This window comes from Macrosteles quadrilineatus, unplaced genomic scaffold (assembly GCF_028750875.1).
Source record: "Macrosteles quadrilineatus isolate MER2022 unplaced genomic scaffold, UCM_ALF_1.0 Scaffold_3__2_contigs__length_128488019, whole genome shotgun sequence".
NCBI classification, from domain to species: Eukaryota; Metazoa; Arthropoda; class Insecta; order Hemiptera; family Cicadellidae; genus Macrosteles; species Macrosteles quadrilineatus.
In genome coordinates, this window is record NW_026542596.1 from 75,674,808 (window position 1) to 75,694,503 (window position 19,696).

The following is a 19,696-nucleotide window of genomic DNA, read 5'->3' on the forward strand; positions in this document are numbered from 1 at the left end:
TCATTGATGGTCGATTTTCATCACTTAATTCCCGAGCAAATCTGGGCATAAAGCTTTGTAGAGTTGATTTAATCAAACAGTTTTTCAGAGCTTTGGAAATGTGTAAAAGATATCGGTAGGATTTTGGTTATTCGGTTTTTTATTTAGAAAAAAAAATCTTTTCAATTTTATTTTTAGGTAACTTCTATGTAAAAAAATAAAAAATCAATAATAATAATAATAATAACTAATTAAATAAAATAATAATACAAATAATAATAAATTTAAAAAATTATATTTAAATGAAATTTAATGATAAACTCTAGGTGAATTTTGTAATAAACGGAATATTTTATTTTATTACCTAAATATTCTATTTTATCTCTGCAAATCATACGGGTCCTTTTATAGTAAAGTAAAAATAAAACTATGTATTTAAATTTGTATTGAGCTGATTGAATTTTAATCACACGTACAAACCATCAGAATCCCCACATATCTTTCTTGTCAGGCCTATGAGAACTACCGTAAGTTTATTATTAAATTTTATTACTTGTCATATATGAAAAAAACTTAACTTAGAGATAGTTTGGGACCAAAATCATTCAAAATGTATTGGAAAGCGACATTAAAAGTTTGAGAACAGTTGCCTGCAAAGAGTGACTTTTCTCCCCAAATTTACTTTAATAATTCTTCTACTTCGAACAACTCATTCATAGATTTAGAACTGTTGCTGAATCCGCTGTAGATAATCAAGAGTAAAACTTATTTCGTGCTATGCTGTATTCAAACACTTAGTAATGGTTGTTTGTCATGTTATATAATCTGTTGTAACTGCTTTTACTACAAAACTATTACTTAATGTTGTATGTGTATATTACCTGTACACATACTATATGATTTAGACTAATATTAAAGTGATGGACAAGGGAAAACAGGTATTTTTAACTTTTTACAATGCAACAAATAGTAGCTATGCACTAATAATATTAGCTTAAAGATATAGGATTAGATAATGCTAACCGTGGGTAAAGATTACCAACTTTTTTATAACACGGGTTTTGTTTAAGAATTCGTTTAAAGAATTTTTTTAGAAATTTTTAACACTTTACAACTTAATAATGAGTAAAATATGTATTTGAAATTTATGTTTTTAAATGCCGTAAATGGAATTTCGCACGAGGATATTGTAAAAGATTACCTTTTGGCTACTTAAATTAATCAGGAGAGAAGCTAGGAAAATATGTCCTGAGTTTTATCTCCGGAGTGACTTTCATTTTTAATTGTGGGCTCAACAAATCTCCTGATTCTCCGACTGTTTGTTTCTAGCTTCACGACTTAACTTCACAAAGTAATTTAAGGAGATTTCTCTTATTTATTTGGTTTTCACATTTTTTGGCTTTGCAAGGTTTTTCTACAGCAATTGAGGAAAGAACCCAAAAATGTGCATGTTGCATTCTAAGTATGCTTGAAAACAATATAAGTATTTTCTTGCATTCAAGAATTATTGATTAGTGAATTAACAAAGATTTTACTCAAACCCTTTTAAAATATATGGGTGATTTTATTACAAGTAAATATTCCAAACTCTACTGTCGTGTTGTATTGAGGAACAAAATGACACAAATCGTCAAATATGACCCCACTAGTACTCATTTCCAAGCATGGTATATTAACAAACTAGATTTTATAAATAATGTTTTATTTAACAATCTAAACATTTGTATGTCAAATTTTAAGATTTTTTTTAGTTCTGTTACCTTTACTAGAAAGAACTATATACATACCTATGCTAAACCAATGGAAGATTGTAAGTGATACAACTTAATTGCTATTTTTTGGTCCTTTCTGTAATGGTTAGCCATATATTAAATTGGTGTAAATACATGCTTCGTTGTAATCCTAATGTTGCCAGTGTCGCAACTAGTTGAGACTTTCTACGAACTCATCTTCAGGAATCAAGGATGACAAAAGGATGATGACTTCAGTTATCAGTTCAGTTTTTTATTCGTTTTTAATCTTTTAAAAGTACCGTTTTTACCACTTCAATTCCCGTGTTCGTGTTCGTGTGTTTATGTACGTCGTGTAAATTGACAACCTTCTTATCCTTGAAGCCAGAAGATGACTTCGTAGAAAGTCGAAACTAGTTGCGACAGTAGCAAAATTAGCATTACAGTACTAAGAAGGGGGTAATTACATCAATTAATATATTCAACGTGATTTGAAGTCTAACATAAACAATTAAGTTAGTCTTAGTTTTATAGCAACCTTAACTATTTATTACATGAAACTGAAACTTGTTACAGGGACAACTCAGTCGGAGGAACTGCAGCGTGAACGAGAGAGGGAGAGAGACAGGGAGGAGGAGTTGAGAAGAGAGGCAGAAGAAGAGGCGAGGGTAGTGACAGAGTTCCTGTACGGTGCTAGAAGCAGGGAGGCAGCAAGGGCACTGATAATGCAGCGATGTCTAGAGCAAAGATCGCCCGAGCCGGCCAGTGTGGGGTACAGACATCATCAGCAGTATCAGCAGCAACAACAGCAGAAGCACGTCAGCAATGCGGCGCAGCGTCCCAAGGTGCTGCAGAGGGGGATGACAACCCCCAACATGGGCAGTAAGTCATCATCACCCGTGGGCAACAACCATTTCTGTCCCAACCCTTGTAACCCATCCACCTGCGACTTCTGGCCCCACTGTGCCCACAGGGATGGAATATACACCACTACCACCACCAAGTCGTCAACCCCTCTTGCTACGTCACCAGTACCTCCTGCGACCCTTAGACTATCCCAGAGTTACCCAAACACCGTCAACCACACAGGGTACCGAGAGAAAAAGAGGGATAAAAGAGTCGAGGGTAGAAACGGTTACCAGTCCACCAGATCTTCTCCGGCGTCTTTAGAGAGGATGAATGAAATATCTCCCACCAAGCACTACCCGAAAAGAGGCAATAGTCTGAATGTCCCTGGAGAAGTAGACTGGCGAAATGTTGGACCTCAGTGTCGTTCACACTCTCACATGCCGATGAGAGGGAATGTCCAAAGTAATCCACAGCCCCCTGGGTTGAAAGTGGGATTGAGTGACACCTCTTCTTCAGCAGGATCTTCCATGGATGCTGTAGAGCCAGGGTATCGCAGTGCTATTGTTTACACATCAGCGATATCCCCTGATCCGTCGAAGGTGTCACCGATAGAGGTGAACAGTGTCATTGTCAACAATGGGGAGTCTTCAGCGTCCTCTAGCTCCAGTGATATCTGGGTGACGACCTCGGACCGCACCATGACCAAGTCGCCCAGGAACGCTAAGAGCTCGGGGGCATCCACCCCCCTGGACGACGGTCGAGCCAGCAAGTCTCCTGTCAGAGGGAGTGATGACGATCACTCCAGACCTGGCAGTGCTCCTGCTCACCAGGACAGACATCACCAGGTGGACACTCAGCAGCGCTCTCTCTCACTGCCCAAGTCTTTCCAGTCTGCTAGAGACATCCAGCGCCCGAGGTAAGTTTATCAATAGGTCAAATAACTTTTCCATTTTCTTCTTTACTTATGTGTCAGAACACTTCCGGGGTATTTAAAAGTGTCATCAAAAGAAAGTACACAATAAAAAACAGTTTTTGAATTTCATTATGAAGTTGGTTATGAAATATTACTATTATTAAATTATTAGACCATTCCAACGTTCTGAGAAACTTTGAAAGGTTATCTTAACGAATTTGAATCTAATTGGCAACAATGCAACGATGATCGACACTCTATTGAAAACAATCGATATACAACCGGTTACTCACAATCTAAGTTAACAAAGGAGCTAGTGCTGACGTCATCGACTCCAGATTATTTTTACTCCCTAGGATAAAAAGCTACATTGTGTACCTGCAAAACATGTTTTAAAATGCCCAATGTTTTTGTTGTCATATTGCAGGGGTTTTTTACAAAAAGAACTATGTGTAAACTGGATAACCAAGTTCTGTTTGTGTGGACAAATTCAATATCACTTAAAGATGCCAATCTAACCTTGTAAAGATGTCAACCTGAGATTTATTGTTTAACATCACAAATGTGATTTGCTAAAAGTTGCTGGAAACTCCTCTTTAACACCACTTCAATTTTAAGGGCCGCAATAACAACGACAACTTACTTAACTCTCGTCTTTTAGCTTACTTCCCGACTATTCATTAAAGCTTTGACTTGTGATAACCCTTTTTCAAAAAATAAATGTTTTATGCTAATTTTTTTTCTTCCTGTTAAAGAAGGTTTAAACCTTACATTTTTGGACAATTCATAAACTAAACAGTCTGATAATATCTAGTTAGAGATCAATAGTTAAGATTAGTTGTTGTACAAATTGTATGCAAAACAAACAGGAAATAAGACATTAAAAATTATAAATTTATATAAAAAAAATCAATCTTTTTTACTAGGAAAATGTGTTTAATAATTCAATTATTTTATCCAAATACAAATATGCAAACCAATTGAAACCCAATTATTATTTTACTAATATTAATAATATCTTGGCACCATATCAAAATAATTAAATTAAAAAACGCTCACGCAGAATTCATCAACGATATCAATAATCTCCAATATAAATATATTCACATTACTTATGCAGATAAGTCTTTGTAAATTATTCTGATTGTATTTATTTTAGCTCTTGGAAAAATAACTGATGCATGAGTGTTATTGTGTATTGTCAACAAATATATCAAACGTACATTATTGATGATACTGTGTTCGCTAGGTTATTAAAACATCATAATTGGATTAATTTTTAATACCTTAAAACATTCGTCAAATTCATATGGTTCCTCTACTGTATAATTTAAAACATCCTCCATATACTTAGACGGCATTTACTTAAACAGCTCATTATGTCATATTTAAAACATTATGTAAACTATACAAAATTAGTCATGGAAGTTTGTGATCTACGTATTTTATTAACTTTTTAAAAATATTCTTCCTAAGAAAAATACATTTAAAATAAGATTCTATTTGATTCGAAAAGCCAACATAAGACATGATTATCTTTATATAATTTTGCATAGCGCCATTGCAATAGGCTACCACATAGTGTATGAGATTAATCTTGTCGGTGAATCTGAAGCTTATTTCTACGTACAGTAACGTTTAAAGCGATGATATCTTTTATATCCTTCCATCTTTTTTCAGCTACTGAGTTAAATGTTCAGGGTACCCTTTTTTACGATATGGAACACATTATGTAAATAATTCAAACGATACCAAGTAACGTTAATTCATGTTTGACGTTCAAGTTTGTCATTTGAAATTTAATTGTATCAATATTGTTTTCTCTTATAGTTTTTAAAGTGAATTATTGAACGAAACGGTAAAATTAAAATACAATTTATCTGCTTAAACAATAGGACATGTGCCCGATTAATTATAGGAGACTTTTAATCCTCTTTTCAATTATCGAAAAAACTCCAATCACCCCCATCCCTATACTTATCAATCGCAGTGATCCATCCAATTGTATCTTATCTTATCTCAGGTGTGGAAGATTTCTTCTAATTCTTCTTCTTTCCACGGATATGATTTATCAAGACAATAATTAAACATTTAGATATTTATTGATTGTTTTTTAAGAACGGTCAAGACTACAGAACAAAATTACATTCAACAGGAGAATCAGTGGCAAATTATATAAATTTAACACAACTATTATTTTTGGATTATTACTTATCGATTATTATATTCCAACATGGTTCATATAACAGCTTAATGATGTATTTAAAATTAAAACATCAAGTATATAAACAAGGTTTTCAAATTTTGATGTACATAAGAATCGTAAGGTGTGCGAACGATTAAAAATATCCTTCTAGTGCAATTTGTATTAACCTTTGAAATAAATATTTTATTTATCTCAGAAAATCCAGCTTTAATAAAATGGACCTAATTTCAACATGTTCATTCGATCAGTAACTCATGTACTGTACGGCATTACTATTACTGTGCAAAGCTCATCGATTCTCTAGGGAACATTAATTTCAGCTAATGTATCATTTGGGCGTTCTTATCTGCTTCATTTAATCCAGTTACATTTTTATTCAAACTTTTAGTAGAACATCGTCAACCGGGAAATTTATATTTTTAATTCGAGTCTTCCTATATTGAATGTGCATTTTTATAGCTTTAAGGATTATTTTCCAATGTAAATAATGGGTACTAAAATTACACTTTACATAAACAAATAATTATTTAAACAAATTACTTATTTACTACCATCTGAATTATATCTACGGATATGAGATTAACATTCCTCTATGGATATGAGATTTTGATCGATCTATTTTGGCAAAAAAGGTTTTATATGTTTTGTTTTAATGGTTTTATTTGTTGACACCGTATCAGACACAACGCATCAATTGTGCACAAATATAAAGCTCATATTCGGTTTAAGATAAATAAGTTTGACGTATTCGCGGATAAAATGTTACAATTGGAAAGAGCAAAGCTGTAGTTGACCTATATTTGTTTAATTCCTTCACAATGAGCTTTTGCTAAAGGTTCGCCAAAGGAGTTACTTTAATGAACCTGCAGATTGTGATTTCTTGAGGCACTTCGAAACTAGTGCAAAAATGACAAATCTGAATTCAACTTTCTGTATTTAACATCAATCGCCTTCAATATATTTCTTTTTTCGTCTGCAAAATGCTTTTATTAACATATAAAATACATATAACTATACAAATTATTAATATATATGTAACCATTTGTGAAAATTACTTGATGTAGGTTAAAAATTTACTAACATTGCATTAAACTTGATTTCAAACTAAATTAATATATTAAAAGGTTCTTTTAAGCAAAGACCGTTGAAATTGCCAATTTGCTTAAAAACTTAATGAGTGAGCACAACTTTGTTAACACATAGTCTTTTTTTTACTTTTCACATATAATTAAAAAACTTAATTACAAATAAACCATTCATTCATAGCTTAGTTGATAAAGGTAGTTGAACAAAGGACCAATCTTGCAAATAATAGTTTATTAATCCTTATTATTTATTAACGACAAATATTTTACCAGAGACAACAGTTATAAATATATTTTACAAATTAAGTAAAGAATTATGGGTAGAGGAATGATTTTAAAATATTTTCTAAGGTCAATGTATGTATTTTCTCTAAACACATACGAGCAATGTAGGACTGCCAACATAGCAAGCTACATATTCCCTAGCGGCAGTCAGCTCCCTAATGTTTCCCCGGAGAATTACCTTTTACTCGGTTTGAGTTCAATCGCAATTTTATTCCACGATGGTTCTACTCTTTATTCTTTACATGATATTTCAGGTTAACACCTGAAAAGGATGTGTAAAAAAGTATGACTAACAGGTAAATGGAGAGGAATGCTAGTTTAACTTGATTTTTATACTGCTCAAACATTATGTCATACGTTTCCTCATTACATTAGTATGGCCCCATGATGGATATCCTATAATCTAAGTTATACAGCATACTGTTAGAAGGAAAACATAGTCAATAATTGAGTGTAGGGTTCTAATGGTCAAGAGGTAGTTCTCCCACCTAAGTAGTTTAAAACTTCACCATATATCAACTGCGATATGACATGCAATAATAAAGTGTGGTGATTAAACCCTATTTAAAACTGTGAGTAGATCTGTGATTTAGAAAGAAGGCAAGTGAGCATAGCGAACGAGCTAACCTGAAGGAAAGTGAGCGCAGCGAACGAGCTCCAACCTAAAGGTGAGTGAGCGTAGCGAACGAGCTCCAACCTAAAGGTGAGTGAGCGTAGCGAACGAACTTCAACCAGGACGTGATTGAGCCATGCAAACGAGATCATCTTGAAAATTAAGAAGTTAAACGGGGCAAAGCCCGCGGGTTACAGCTAGTAAATTATAAAAGAAACTATAAAAATGAAATTAACAATCACACTTAATGTAAGTGGTTAAAATGCAACATCTAAAAAAAATTTCATAAGTTACCTACCACAGTTAACACGATACGATTTTTAAATTTTGCAAAACTGAATCACCATATAAAACGTTTACGTGGATGAATTCATAATGAGATAAAGCACCGGTTGAGTTGAAAGTGAATATAATAATAAAAGAGGTTTAGATGGTGATGGAAAGGGTGAAATATTAAATCTTCTTTTCAATTACGGAAAATTACAAATCTATCTTTCAGCCTGCTTCTGTCATTCCATTCAAATTCAGACACTAAACTTTTACCTACGCTTCATCTTAAGTTTATTGTTTATTTCTTGCGTTATTTATTCAACGAACTCCAAATAATGCTTTTTAGTTTTTCACATTTTAATTATTTTCTTGATAATCTTAATTTACACAGCAAACTTGAACCTACTAAAGTTAAAAAATTAAGGATTATAAAAATAAGAAGCATTTATTTCACTATTTCCATATTCAGAATAGTTTCCAAATTTCTTACAAGATACAAACATAATTTCCAAGTATAGATATAATAATAAAGCTTTACAGTAACTTGTGAATATATATTTAAAAATAATTAATATGTTTTAAATAAACTCAGGCTACTGATTTATTTCAATTAAAAAGAATTTAATAGAATTAATAAAATAACAATCGTTTAGTAATGCACGTTTTAAAATAAACATACTACAAGATAAATTGTACAAAAGGAAGTAGGACACAAGAGGACTGTGGTAAAGAATTAAAACTATAAATTTAAAAGTTTAAATTCCCATTAGTCCGATGGTACTTTAAAAATATCCCAGAGCCCCGGTAAAATTTAAAAATGGTCCCATAAGACCAAAATTAATTGAATCTGCAGGAGATTTAGGTTTTCGAAACTATGAGAATTAAAAGAACATCGAAGTTATAAGACTCGGAGCTATGGGACTTCACGGTGGTAAGATGCATTACAATGTAGTCTAACATATCGAGAAGTAATGATAAGTGGATTAACTCACTAAGGGTTGTAATTAATAACACCCTAGAGAGGTTACTAACATTGTTGCTGAGTTATCTCTCATAATATACTGTATATGGTTAAGATTTGTTTGATAAAATGGTCTAACTTTGCTATTCCAACGTTGTAACTAACAATGAAAATAAAGTAAACTGTTACATCTATTGATGTAAAATAGATTCATCAATTCAAAAATGATATGTGAAATGTTGTGTTCACTGTTAAGAGCTTCTAGGAAAGTAATTATTAGAATTAAATTCACGATTTTACCATATTAAAAAAATTTATCGGTTTAAAATTTGTGTTTTTCATTACAAGCATCGGAAGTAGCATTTTCTGGTGGAGACTCAAGTTTTATTGAACACCAAATTTTCACGTGCGAGGCGAAGTAGATGACGGTAATAAAATAACTTTTATATGAATGATACTTTTCAACACGACAAAACCAATTAAACCATGTCTATTTTTGTTTGCAGTGAAATTCTTTAACAATGAAACAGCTGTAATCAGCTATCAGCTGATTAACATTATATAAGTAAATGTTACGGAAATATTAGTGCGCATAGTGGGCAATTAGGGAACTGATAGAGACTTGGATGAAAGGAAAATTTCATTCTAAAGAAATTGAAAATAAGCTGATCGGTTTCCCCTTGATCCAAATAAGAGCTTGAAAAGCAGGGGTTTTCTTGCAAGACAGCAAAAAAAAAATAGCTAATTTCTGTACGATGCTATGAAAATTATAGTTACATATGTAACTGCATATAAAATTTTTACTAAAAGCTTTGTCATAAGTGTTACTTTGTGTTTAGGTTAGTTTGTTTTGTGGTAGGTTGAACTAAACAATTGTTTTGGTAGCTTGGTAGCCATAGTGGTTGCATTCGAATCTAAAAATAACAACACAGCACATCCGATTTGTTCTGGACACAGATGGCATTTAAATGGCAATAATTATTTTATCAAGTAATGATTCTATGTGACAAAATATCAATTTTAGGTGGCAACAAATTTTGTGCCATACTATTACAAAAACATGATGTTAAAAAAAAAATGCAAATAAAATGCCACGAACCAAACTAATTTCCCAACTTAAAATATACGTTAAAACTTAGTGTTGAAATTTTGCTAGACACACACACTTACTATCGAACAATTTTATTTGACAATTTTTTTCAGCCATTCCTAAAGTTTTCAACGATCCCCATCAATATGTTACTTTGCTTCGATTCCTCCAAAAGTCCGAAGTGAGTTCTGCAGTACAGTTTGTCTTATGGACAGTCCAAACCATCAGGGACCAACTTGTTTAAACGTATCTAATCTAAGTCAGCTAATAAATTTTGATTTCCTATATCCAGTTCATCCCTATATATTTCGAGCACATACTACAACATTTAACGTTTCTTGGATGATCGAAAACTAAAATGGATAGACGCAAGGTAGTTTTCGATCATCATAAAACGTCATAAATCACTAATTCGTTATAAAACGTCTAATCGTACTTTTCAATTTAAGTGCTTATTTACTGTGCTTATGAAGTTAAAACGAACTAAATAATTTAAACCTCTGGAGGAAACCTAACTTTTCTGCAATGAAAATTATTTCTGTTTCATTCAATAAAACTTTCTATACAAAATTTAAAATTTGGTACTGACTATAAATAACTGTAAAACCCCTTAAATGATATAGATTTTTTTACTTTACAGACTAATACCTGTTAAAACTTTGGGAAGCCGTATCTGGTACTTTGGTATTATACCGACCACACCTAATAGTTATAACCTAACCTAACCTAACCTAAAGGGTGGGCTATGTTTAGGTTAGGTTAGCTTAGGAGAGATTGTAGGAAGATTTTAATATTTCAACTAATTAAAATCTGATTTGGAAGTCGATTTATCGGTGTGGTCGGTATAATACGTAAGTACCTCTTATCCTACCCGAAACTTAAATTGGGCCCAAACCACTTGATATCCGTACTACCCAAGAGTAAATTGCCAAGTAATTAATTAAAAGTAATTAATTAATTAATTAATAAGTAATTGTACCCTACAAGTCCAGCCGAGCTCCTAATCACTGCTTAGAAATTGCAGGAATATTTTTACTTTATCTTAACAGTTTTAATTTATTCCTTGCAAGCAAAATAATACCACACATCAACTGGTATAGTACAACAGTGCTCTTTGACACAAGAAACTTTAAAACGTAATATATTGTAAGCACCATATTCACATTTCATACGTTGATTCCACTATGGTGACAAACCATGAATGGAGTGTAATGGTACAATTTGATGTTCATAGGAGCATAATCTCTAAATGTTTCGCACAACTGCGTAGATAAAGCCTGCAAATAAAACTTGAGATTTATGTCAACTGGGTTATCAATCAACTTTAACAATGTAGCAGTAAAATTGGATTTGTCTTTTACCTGTTAATGGTTTACAGGTAATAAATTCTCACTTGTTCTTTTTCACAGTTGAAACTGTGCAAAACCTATTTATGAAAAGCGTTTTAATAAAGTATTATCTTAATGCATTGTTTACTCAACGATTGCGTAAAGATAGTGTTAATAACACGAGTAGAAATTTAGGGTACGAGCCTTGGCCTTTTATTAAAATGATTTAGAAGAATAAGGTTTTCATTGTTTGAACTTTTATATATTTTACCTACGACCATTTTACAAACTAGTCTTTTCAATTTAGTTCTTAGAATTTAAAATATTAAGTTAACAGTATTGTTTCTTACTTAACACCAATGTTTTGTTAATTAACAGTGCAGGTTTGGACCAATGTGGTCCAAGGGTCCAAGGATTGAGATAAAATAAGTAAAATTTCAATTCTTTGAACATAAAATTGTCAGCTGTTTGGGCCAATGTAATTGATTATACAATGAGTGAGTAGTTGGGACAATGAGTCGTTGCACCACAATCACTAGCATAGAGGTTATAAACGAAAATATAACCTATCGTAGACGTTATGAATAGTGCTTTCAGTAATATAAAAAGCTGTCGTAGGTGAAGTATTGTACGCAACTCACATAATTAGTCTTTATAGACACTCAGCTTTTAGAAATTACTAAAAACCCTACACATTCTGTCTAAGAGAGGTTATGTTTTCGTTTATAACCTCTCATTGCCACTGATTGTGATGCAACGACTCATCATTCCAACCACTCACTCATTGGATAATTAATTAAGTTGACCTAAACAGCTGACAACTTGACGTTCAAAGTGTTACAATTTTACTTCTTTTCTCTCAATCCTTGAACCTAATTTGTCCAAACCTGCTCTGTTAATCAACAGGACAATACTGTTAACTGAATTACTATCAATTCTAAGAACTGAATTGAAAATGCTTGTTTGTAAAACGGTCGTAGGTAAAAGATATACAAGTTCAAACAATGAAAACTCTTTGCTTCTAAAGAATTTAAATAACACTTTATCTTAATGCATTAACCTTATTAAACGAGTGATATAAATTGTATAAAATTTACTTACTGATTTACAATCATGTTTGATATTCCTCAGAAGTAATAGTAAGGCGAATTGAAATGTACAGAATAAATATATAACTGCATTAACACCATAAGTTATTCAGTGGTAATTGAATCATGTTGTATCATGATGTTCATTATGATCGTTTAGCTAGCGTAGTTAATTAATGAAGCAACTTAGAGGAACATTTCCTTTGATGAAAACGTTCTTCTCGGAAATACTAGACAGTTGCCATTATATATCTCGAGAAACATTTAATAAATTATATAATTGTGTCCCAAGACTTTATATGAGGTGTTCATATACCGTACTCTATAGAGAATCGCATTTTCAAAGATACTGTATTTGATTAGAAAATGTTACTATTAGCTGTATTAGTTGTTAGAATAGGGAAAGTAGCTCAGAGAATATATATTCAAAACAAACTATTGATTCAAAATACGAACTGATCATGTATTGTTCTAAAACTATATTTTGAACAATATAGAAATTTAATTATCATTCTGTATGAAACATGTTTGAACTATAAAATATCAGTTATAGATATATTACAAAGAACAAGTTACTAGGGACTAACAGGTGGACAGGGTTACAACAGGATTATCTCAAATTATTTTCCCAATCCATAAAAAAACATTCGGTTTTGTTCTGACACATTCTCAATTAACACGAGCCCAGAATACTTTTTGAATAGTCGTTTGAACAAAACAGACTATTGGGAAGATCTTTAAATCAAACTATATGTTCTAAACTGTTAAATTTTTAATTTGAATTGAATCTTTCTACATATGCCCTCAACAGTTAAACTTTACAATCAAAGCAGTTTTTTAAAGTCTGTATAGGGCCTAATGAGCTTTCACTGGTAAGTTAAGTTAGGAAATTGTGATGATGTCAGTTATCGTATATTTTAATGGGTAGTAAAAATTTTAAACTATACCATTTTTGTTTGATTTATAAAGTTGTTCTAAAGTATTGTTTATGTTAAATACTTCAGTGACAGTTGTTTATTTGAATAAATGGCCAGTTAGTCGTTATCATTAGAGTACTGTGGTTCTGAATGGCTAGAGATCTTTTGTTGTGAACGCAATTGCTAAACCGTGCCCTAACAAATAACTTCAAAACTACTGCACTATAAATCTATTTTAAATAAAATATAGCTATTTTTTCACTATCAAAATATAACTGTAGGAGGTTTACACCTCGGAATATAACATTTGTACAAACGAAAGAGTCTCTTTGTCACCGTAAGTCACAAATACAAATTAATTAATGAAACGATAGCATCATCAATGAATTAACTGCAAAAGGAATTAAGTCTTTGTGTCATTTGTCCCATGAAATTCTAACCATTTCTTTACATATTTATAAACAAAAGGACTACATTGGTGATAAATCTAAATGTATGAAATTTATTAACAATATAAGGGAAAATAAACAATAATAAATGAGCACTATAATCGTGCTTAAAATAAAAATTAAATAAAACATTACGTACAATTAAAGATTGTTAATTCTAAAAAAGGAGAGATTTGAAAAAGATTAAATAACTCAAAACTGTTTGACATTTAATTAATTCTTCTAAGCTTGTGGAGTCTAGGAGGAAACTGTATAAATCATTTAACTACGATGTTTTTATTTAAAGATAAAAGGGAAAGAAATCTGCATTAAGATAAGTTACTATATTTGTCAGTCAGTAATGTAAAGAAAATGAGGTAAGCAACTTGATCCTAAACCTATTTTTTATATCAACAAAAATTACTTTTTCAAGAGGGAGTAGCCTGAAAAAAGACAAGAGGATACGATTATGATTAAATCAGAGTTTATATTACCCTTTTCTTTACGCCTTTGATCATTCACCTTTTAAGTGGCAAAAAGGTCTAGTGGCCTTTTCAATACCTTATGAAGTCTCGTCTCTATTACTTTTCTCATTTTTATGATAAAAATTATTTATTTATTATTTGTATTAAACATACAGTCACTATTTAAAGTACGGTATATTTGTGTTGCAACTTTGCCTGTGGTAAACCAAAATGTTTTACTTATCAACAAATTTATATTTATAAAAATTAAAAAAATTAAAAAAAAAACTCTCTAAAACGTTATTTGACCAAGAAAATCAGCATGCAGCTCATTTTTGGTTTAATGGAGAGCTATAACGACAAAACGGTACGATCAGAACGTTTATCATTTTTATGAACTCTTAAATCTGTTTTCTCAGCTGCTGTGACCTTTTAAGTATTGTGTCGTTTAGGTTGTATATTGTTGCAGCATTTTATAAAGAATGAGATTCTTTAACTGCAAAATCACTTAAATTAGGGTGTAGCTTTTTATCATGTTTTATAACATTTACTGTATTATTTTTGGTTAGATTTAAGAAGCATTTTACCTATTTACATTTTAAATTTAATATTTTCATAGATATTTACTGGAAAAACGAAGTAAACCAAAGCTAACTTCGATCATTGATTTTTGATACAGTATATCAACTATAAGCATAAAAAATTATTGAACAGAATACAAAATGTCGTAATCATTTAAATCCTTTGATCTAGTAGCTTAATCAAGCATGTAGAAAAACTCATTTAAATCTAAAATGATTTTTGTAAATCTTGTTTTTTTTCCTAGGACTTGAAGTTATCTTTTTAAGATAGCCTATAAAACTAAAATTAAAATCAAATAAATGTTTTATAGATTCTGCATTTTTTACTGTAAAACTATTTTAGAATTCTTGGACACATACGCTTATGTAATCATTTGTATCTGTTTTACTTAATTATATTATCTCCACAATATAATTTAATGCACCATCTCACACCTTCATGTGTAACTTTGTCTTATCTACTATAAACTAACCTATGAACCTAACCTAACCTATAAACTCAGGTTAATGAGTATCATACGCGCAAACAATCTAAGCCACAACGCAGTAAATCTTGGGTACATAGAGCATAAACCCAGAGTACACAGAGAACAGACCTTGAGTACATAGAGAATAAACCATCTGGAGGTACCAATTTCCTGCACACATTAGGATATTGACTTTAGATATTACAAAAGTGAATTTTAATACAATAATGAAGTTGTTTTAGTGCGTCGATTTCAGCAAAATAGATAACCCTCAAATAAATAGAATAAATAATATAGTGTGAGTTTTAATATTTGTTCTTGATATCAAAGGACAAGTAACAGTTTTCAAATTGATCCTTCTTTTTTTAAATATCTCAAAGTCACTAGATCGGAAACCGTAACCGAAAAAGAGAATAAAAAAAATAACGTTTGGTTTGGTCAATCCATCGGTTTGTTTAATCTATGACCAATGATAGTCTTATTAAAGTGCATACCATTGCAATGTGGGCATGTTATACACTTATCAATCCAACCAAATATTCTGATTTTCCTGGTCATTAAATTACTTAATTTCGTTTATGGTATGATTTAATTAAACTCTTAGTAATGGTTTATGCTACCCACAACGGTTTACAAAACCAAATAATATAATTATTTTATTTTCCAATATTAACATGATACGTATTGCATAATAAACGGTTAATTTTGCTAAAATTAATTTTGAAATCGGCCATATTGGAGTTATCCTACAATAGTTCCCCCTGTATTGAACATGATTTGTTTACTGTGTAATTTTATTGAATACTAATATAAAATACTATTTATAGGTATATATTTTGCTACAATAAAAGGAAAGGACTTTGATCCCAACCTCTTTATAACATTTCGTCACAAAATAATATAATTTGTGAATTCTATTTTATCTTATAAATCTTTTAACTAAAGAGGGAAAGCTTTTTACTGTGCTGCTAATGAAAATAAGGAAAATGGGAAATTTTACTACTAGTCACGAAATGGAACTTTCGTTACATGTATTGAACGATACTTTTCATCACGATGAAAAAAACTACTCCATCAAACTAAAAAAAAACTATCCGATGTTTCATAATATACTAATTTTTCTTATCTAAAGACAAACGGCTGTACAATTTTTTTTGTAAAATTCAGCTGATTGAACATAAAAAACATTAATGCTCGGTCCTTTTGAGCTAACCGGGAACTTCAGTTGTAACTTTGTTGATGTCAGGCAAAGTATTGTTTGTTTAGCGATAGTAATGTTTATGCCAGGAAAAGTCACGTGATCACTATTTGTTTTTGGTGTATGGAAATTGACAATTTTCGAAGATCTAAGCTGTATGGAAATGGGCTATTTTCGAATACAGAGTGATGAAAAATCATTTAAATCCATACACTGTAAAAATAACCAAAATAATGTATTATAATTAGAATATTGGTGTCATTCGTAAGTAAAAGTAAGAAAAAAACGACAGGTTAAATGATAATACAATTCAACGGCCTGGATTTTTTGCGATCCAAGTCCCAATGACGTTATGTCTTAGCCTGGGGTTACACATGTCTTATCGTAACTTCCGTATCTTACAGTGGTATCTGCTATCTGTTGGTAATGGTGCTAAAGGGGAGATGAATACCTTGTAAACTGTTATGTATGTAATGTAAATGCAGTTGCAAATTATACTGCATTATTCATAGACATTGTCTTGACACGAAACAATAACGTTTACATCTTGCTTGATTTAATACTCGCTAGCACAATTTTGAAGACCAAAATTACGCATTTTTCTATACACAGATTTTTCACGCATATTTAAATACGCAGAGTTATCGATAGACTTGTTTTGTTTTAGTTATTTATTGTTTTACCTACTTTTAATCTACTAATCTTTTGCCTACTTAGAAATACATTTTGAGTATAAGAAAGATAATGAATATAGTGGCGATATAACTTCACAAAAAAAATTACGATTAAAATAAGCGAAGGATTTGCATCGTACAATGTACTTTGTATAGTATATTTGATATGACTTATTTGTAAAATCGTCGAAACGATTAAGAGTATGCGGATTACTTAATTGTTTTATTTTCGTTCTTTGGAAACCAATAATAATACAATCGTAATTTAAATACATTATGATATTGTTTTACTTGTAAGTTCATTTGGATGGAGAACAGGACACTTTGGGAACAAAATTCAATAACAAACTTTGGGGAAAAATTCAAAACTAGACCAACCCTCAAAATCATCCACAGTTTTAAATACTGTAGACATATCTTAGCCCTACAAACACATTCAGAAGTCTGCGATAATAAGCACTTCACTGCAGGGAAATCCACTTAAACAAATAAAAATTATAATTCCCTCATCGGTGGAATCGTTGTTAAATTGTATTTTAACAGAAACATTAGTTACGATTCGCCAGTTCCAGCATCTGCCCATTAGACTCAACTTTGTACCCCTTTCACTCTGACAGGCAGTAACGATTTTCTCTGTCGTTCCATCCGTGTGATACACGAGACTGGAATATATTTTTTAATGTGAACTAATATTTTTTTTTTTTAATTTTGTACATTTATTTTTTAAGTTATGTTAACAGACAGCTGTTAACATAACTTTAGTATTTTATCAACAATATAATATAATATTTTGAAAAGATTATACCCCAATAATCTTTTCAAAATACTATTTGTACATGAGAAAAAAAGATTTTAAATTCTGTATGTTTAAATTTTCTAGGATAAATCAAGTTCTTGTAATAACTGGTTATTTCACTTACCTACAGCTATGACAAAAATTTTTTAATTGGGTTATAACTTGGTATCGTTTAACAAGACATTTTATGTATTATCAAAAGTGTTCTTGGCACTTATTCATAACATTTGAGATTCCTTTGCACTTTAGGCTAAAAAAATTAAAAAGGTGGTCATTTTAAATTTTCACATTGTAAACACGTTTTTCCTAATATATATGCCTCTTTATCTTTAAAATAAATACCAGTTTTCATAAAGATTAGTTAAAAAAATTCAAAGGTAAAAATATTGTTTTTATAAAAACAATATGGAGGTAAATATCAGGGTAAATATTCATTTTGGACATACCTTCATAGGAACTTTTTTATTTCTTTTTGTATGAGGAATCATATCCTAATGCCCTGAAACTTTTTTTCTTACACCCTGTATACAAATTATAAATAAATTCCTAGGTTTCATAAATAAGTTTAATTTAATGTTGGAACTTGATGATGTAACTCATACTGTATTTTCCTTAGCTTCTGTCCCTCAACGTCTTCATTAACGCTAGAATCCCCAGCGTAAGATAAATTACTTAGCTTCCTCCCTAATTGTCAAAGTTGCACAGCAACAAAAACGTTCAAATTGAAACGACGATACAGTGAAAATTATCAGGGATAAATTAAGGTAAAAATGAATTGAACTATAAAGTACATCTCTTGCTTTGGTATGAAATTAATAATCAAAATAAAAAGTGGAAAACATCAAAACGTTTCATTTCATGTTCGATTAGAAGGCTTAGGTTTATCATTGGATAGACATTTTTGCAAATATAACAAAATAAAACAAAAGAATTTGTGGGAAAAGTGTATGGAACTTGTTCAAAATAATGATGAAACGTAGCTTATCCCAGAAATCAACACGTAAATATTAAAATTTATATTCAACTAAACAGGGTGTAATGTCATAATAACCTACAGCACTGACTGATTAAAATGTCACCAACTATTACTCTTAAACTTTATAAACAGGAGTGTTATATCGCCCTAGTTTCTCCCGTAAACTTGTCAAAAATCCTAATCCGTAAGCTGTGGGAGTAACAAATTTTTTTTTCGGAAATAAAAGAGTAGCAATGACATTTGAAATGTATTTTTTACAGAAATGGGACTTGTACCATTTTGTTTATAATTAAATAGTATACTTCGTACCTAGGGCGGAAAATGAAGGAAGTCGAGAACTTAAAACGACCGAGAGCTGCAAAACCATTTCGGTGCGTGGTACGAGCGCTATTTTTCACCACAATAACAATGCACACTGATAGTCAACACAATAATTAATTACAACTTTAAGGTTGTGTGAAGAAATAATTTGAGGAATCAGCAAAAATAATAAGAAATATTTGCTAGGCAGCGGTGACAATAAAACAAATCTATTGCAATGCTATGGATACTGATTGTGTATTTAATATGTCTATGCATTCATCTTTTTAGAAAGTAAGCGGGCAGCTGATTTTGCGGCCCTATTGATGTAAAAACCTGCTCGGTCCCCAAATGATAATGACATCTGGCATGACCAGCAAAACGTAACTTTCTGCCACCAATTATCGTATGTAAAACAGCTCCATAGCATCACAGTGTGGTGAAAAGTACTATAAAATAATAAATATTAATTAAGATCCATTGGGTAGTTTTTCGTAG

The 19,696-nt window shown here is 31.2% G+C and overlaps 1 protein-coding gene across 3 annotated transcripts in view; it reads left to right on the plus strand.

Moving 5' to 3' along the window:
• Window positions 1-19,696, plus strand: part of LOC128990405 (uncharacterized) — a 382,719-nt gene that overhangs the window by 242,446 nt on the left and 120,577 nt on the right. For all 3 annotated transcript variants that reach the window (XM_054412754.1, XM_054412755.1, XM_054412756.1), the window contains one exon: window positions 2,286-3,474. In XM_054412754.1, coding sequence (XP_054268729.1) covers window positions 2,286-3,474 — 1,189 coding nt within the window. The remainder of the gene's footprint in view (window positions 1-2,285; window positions 3,475-19,696) is intronic.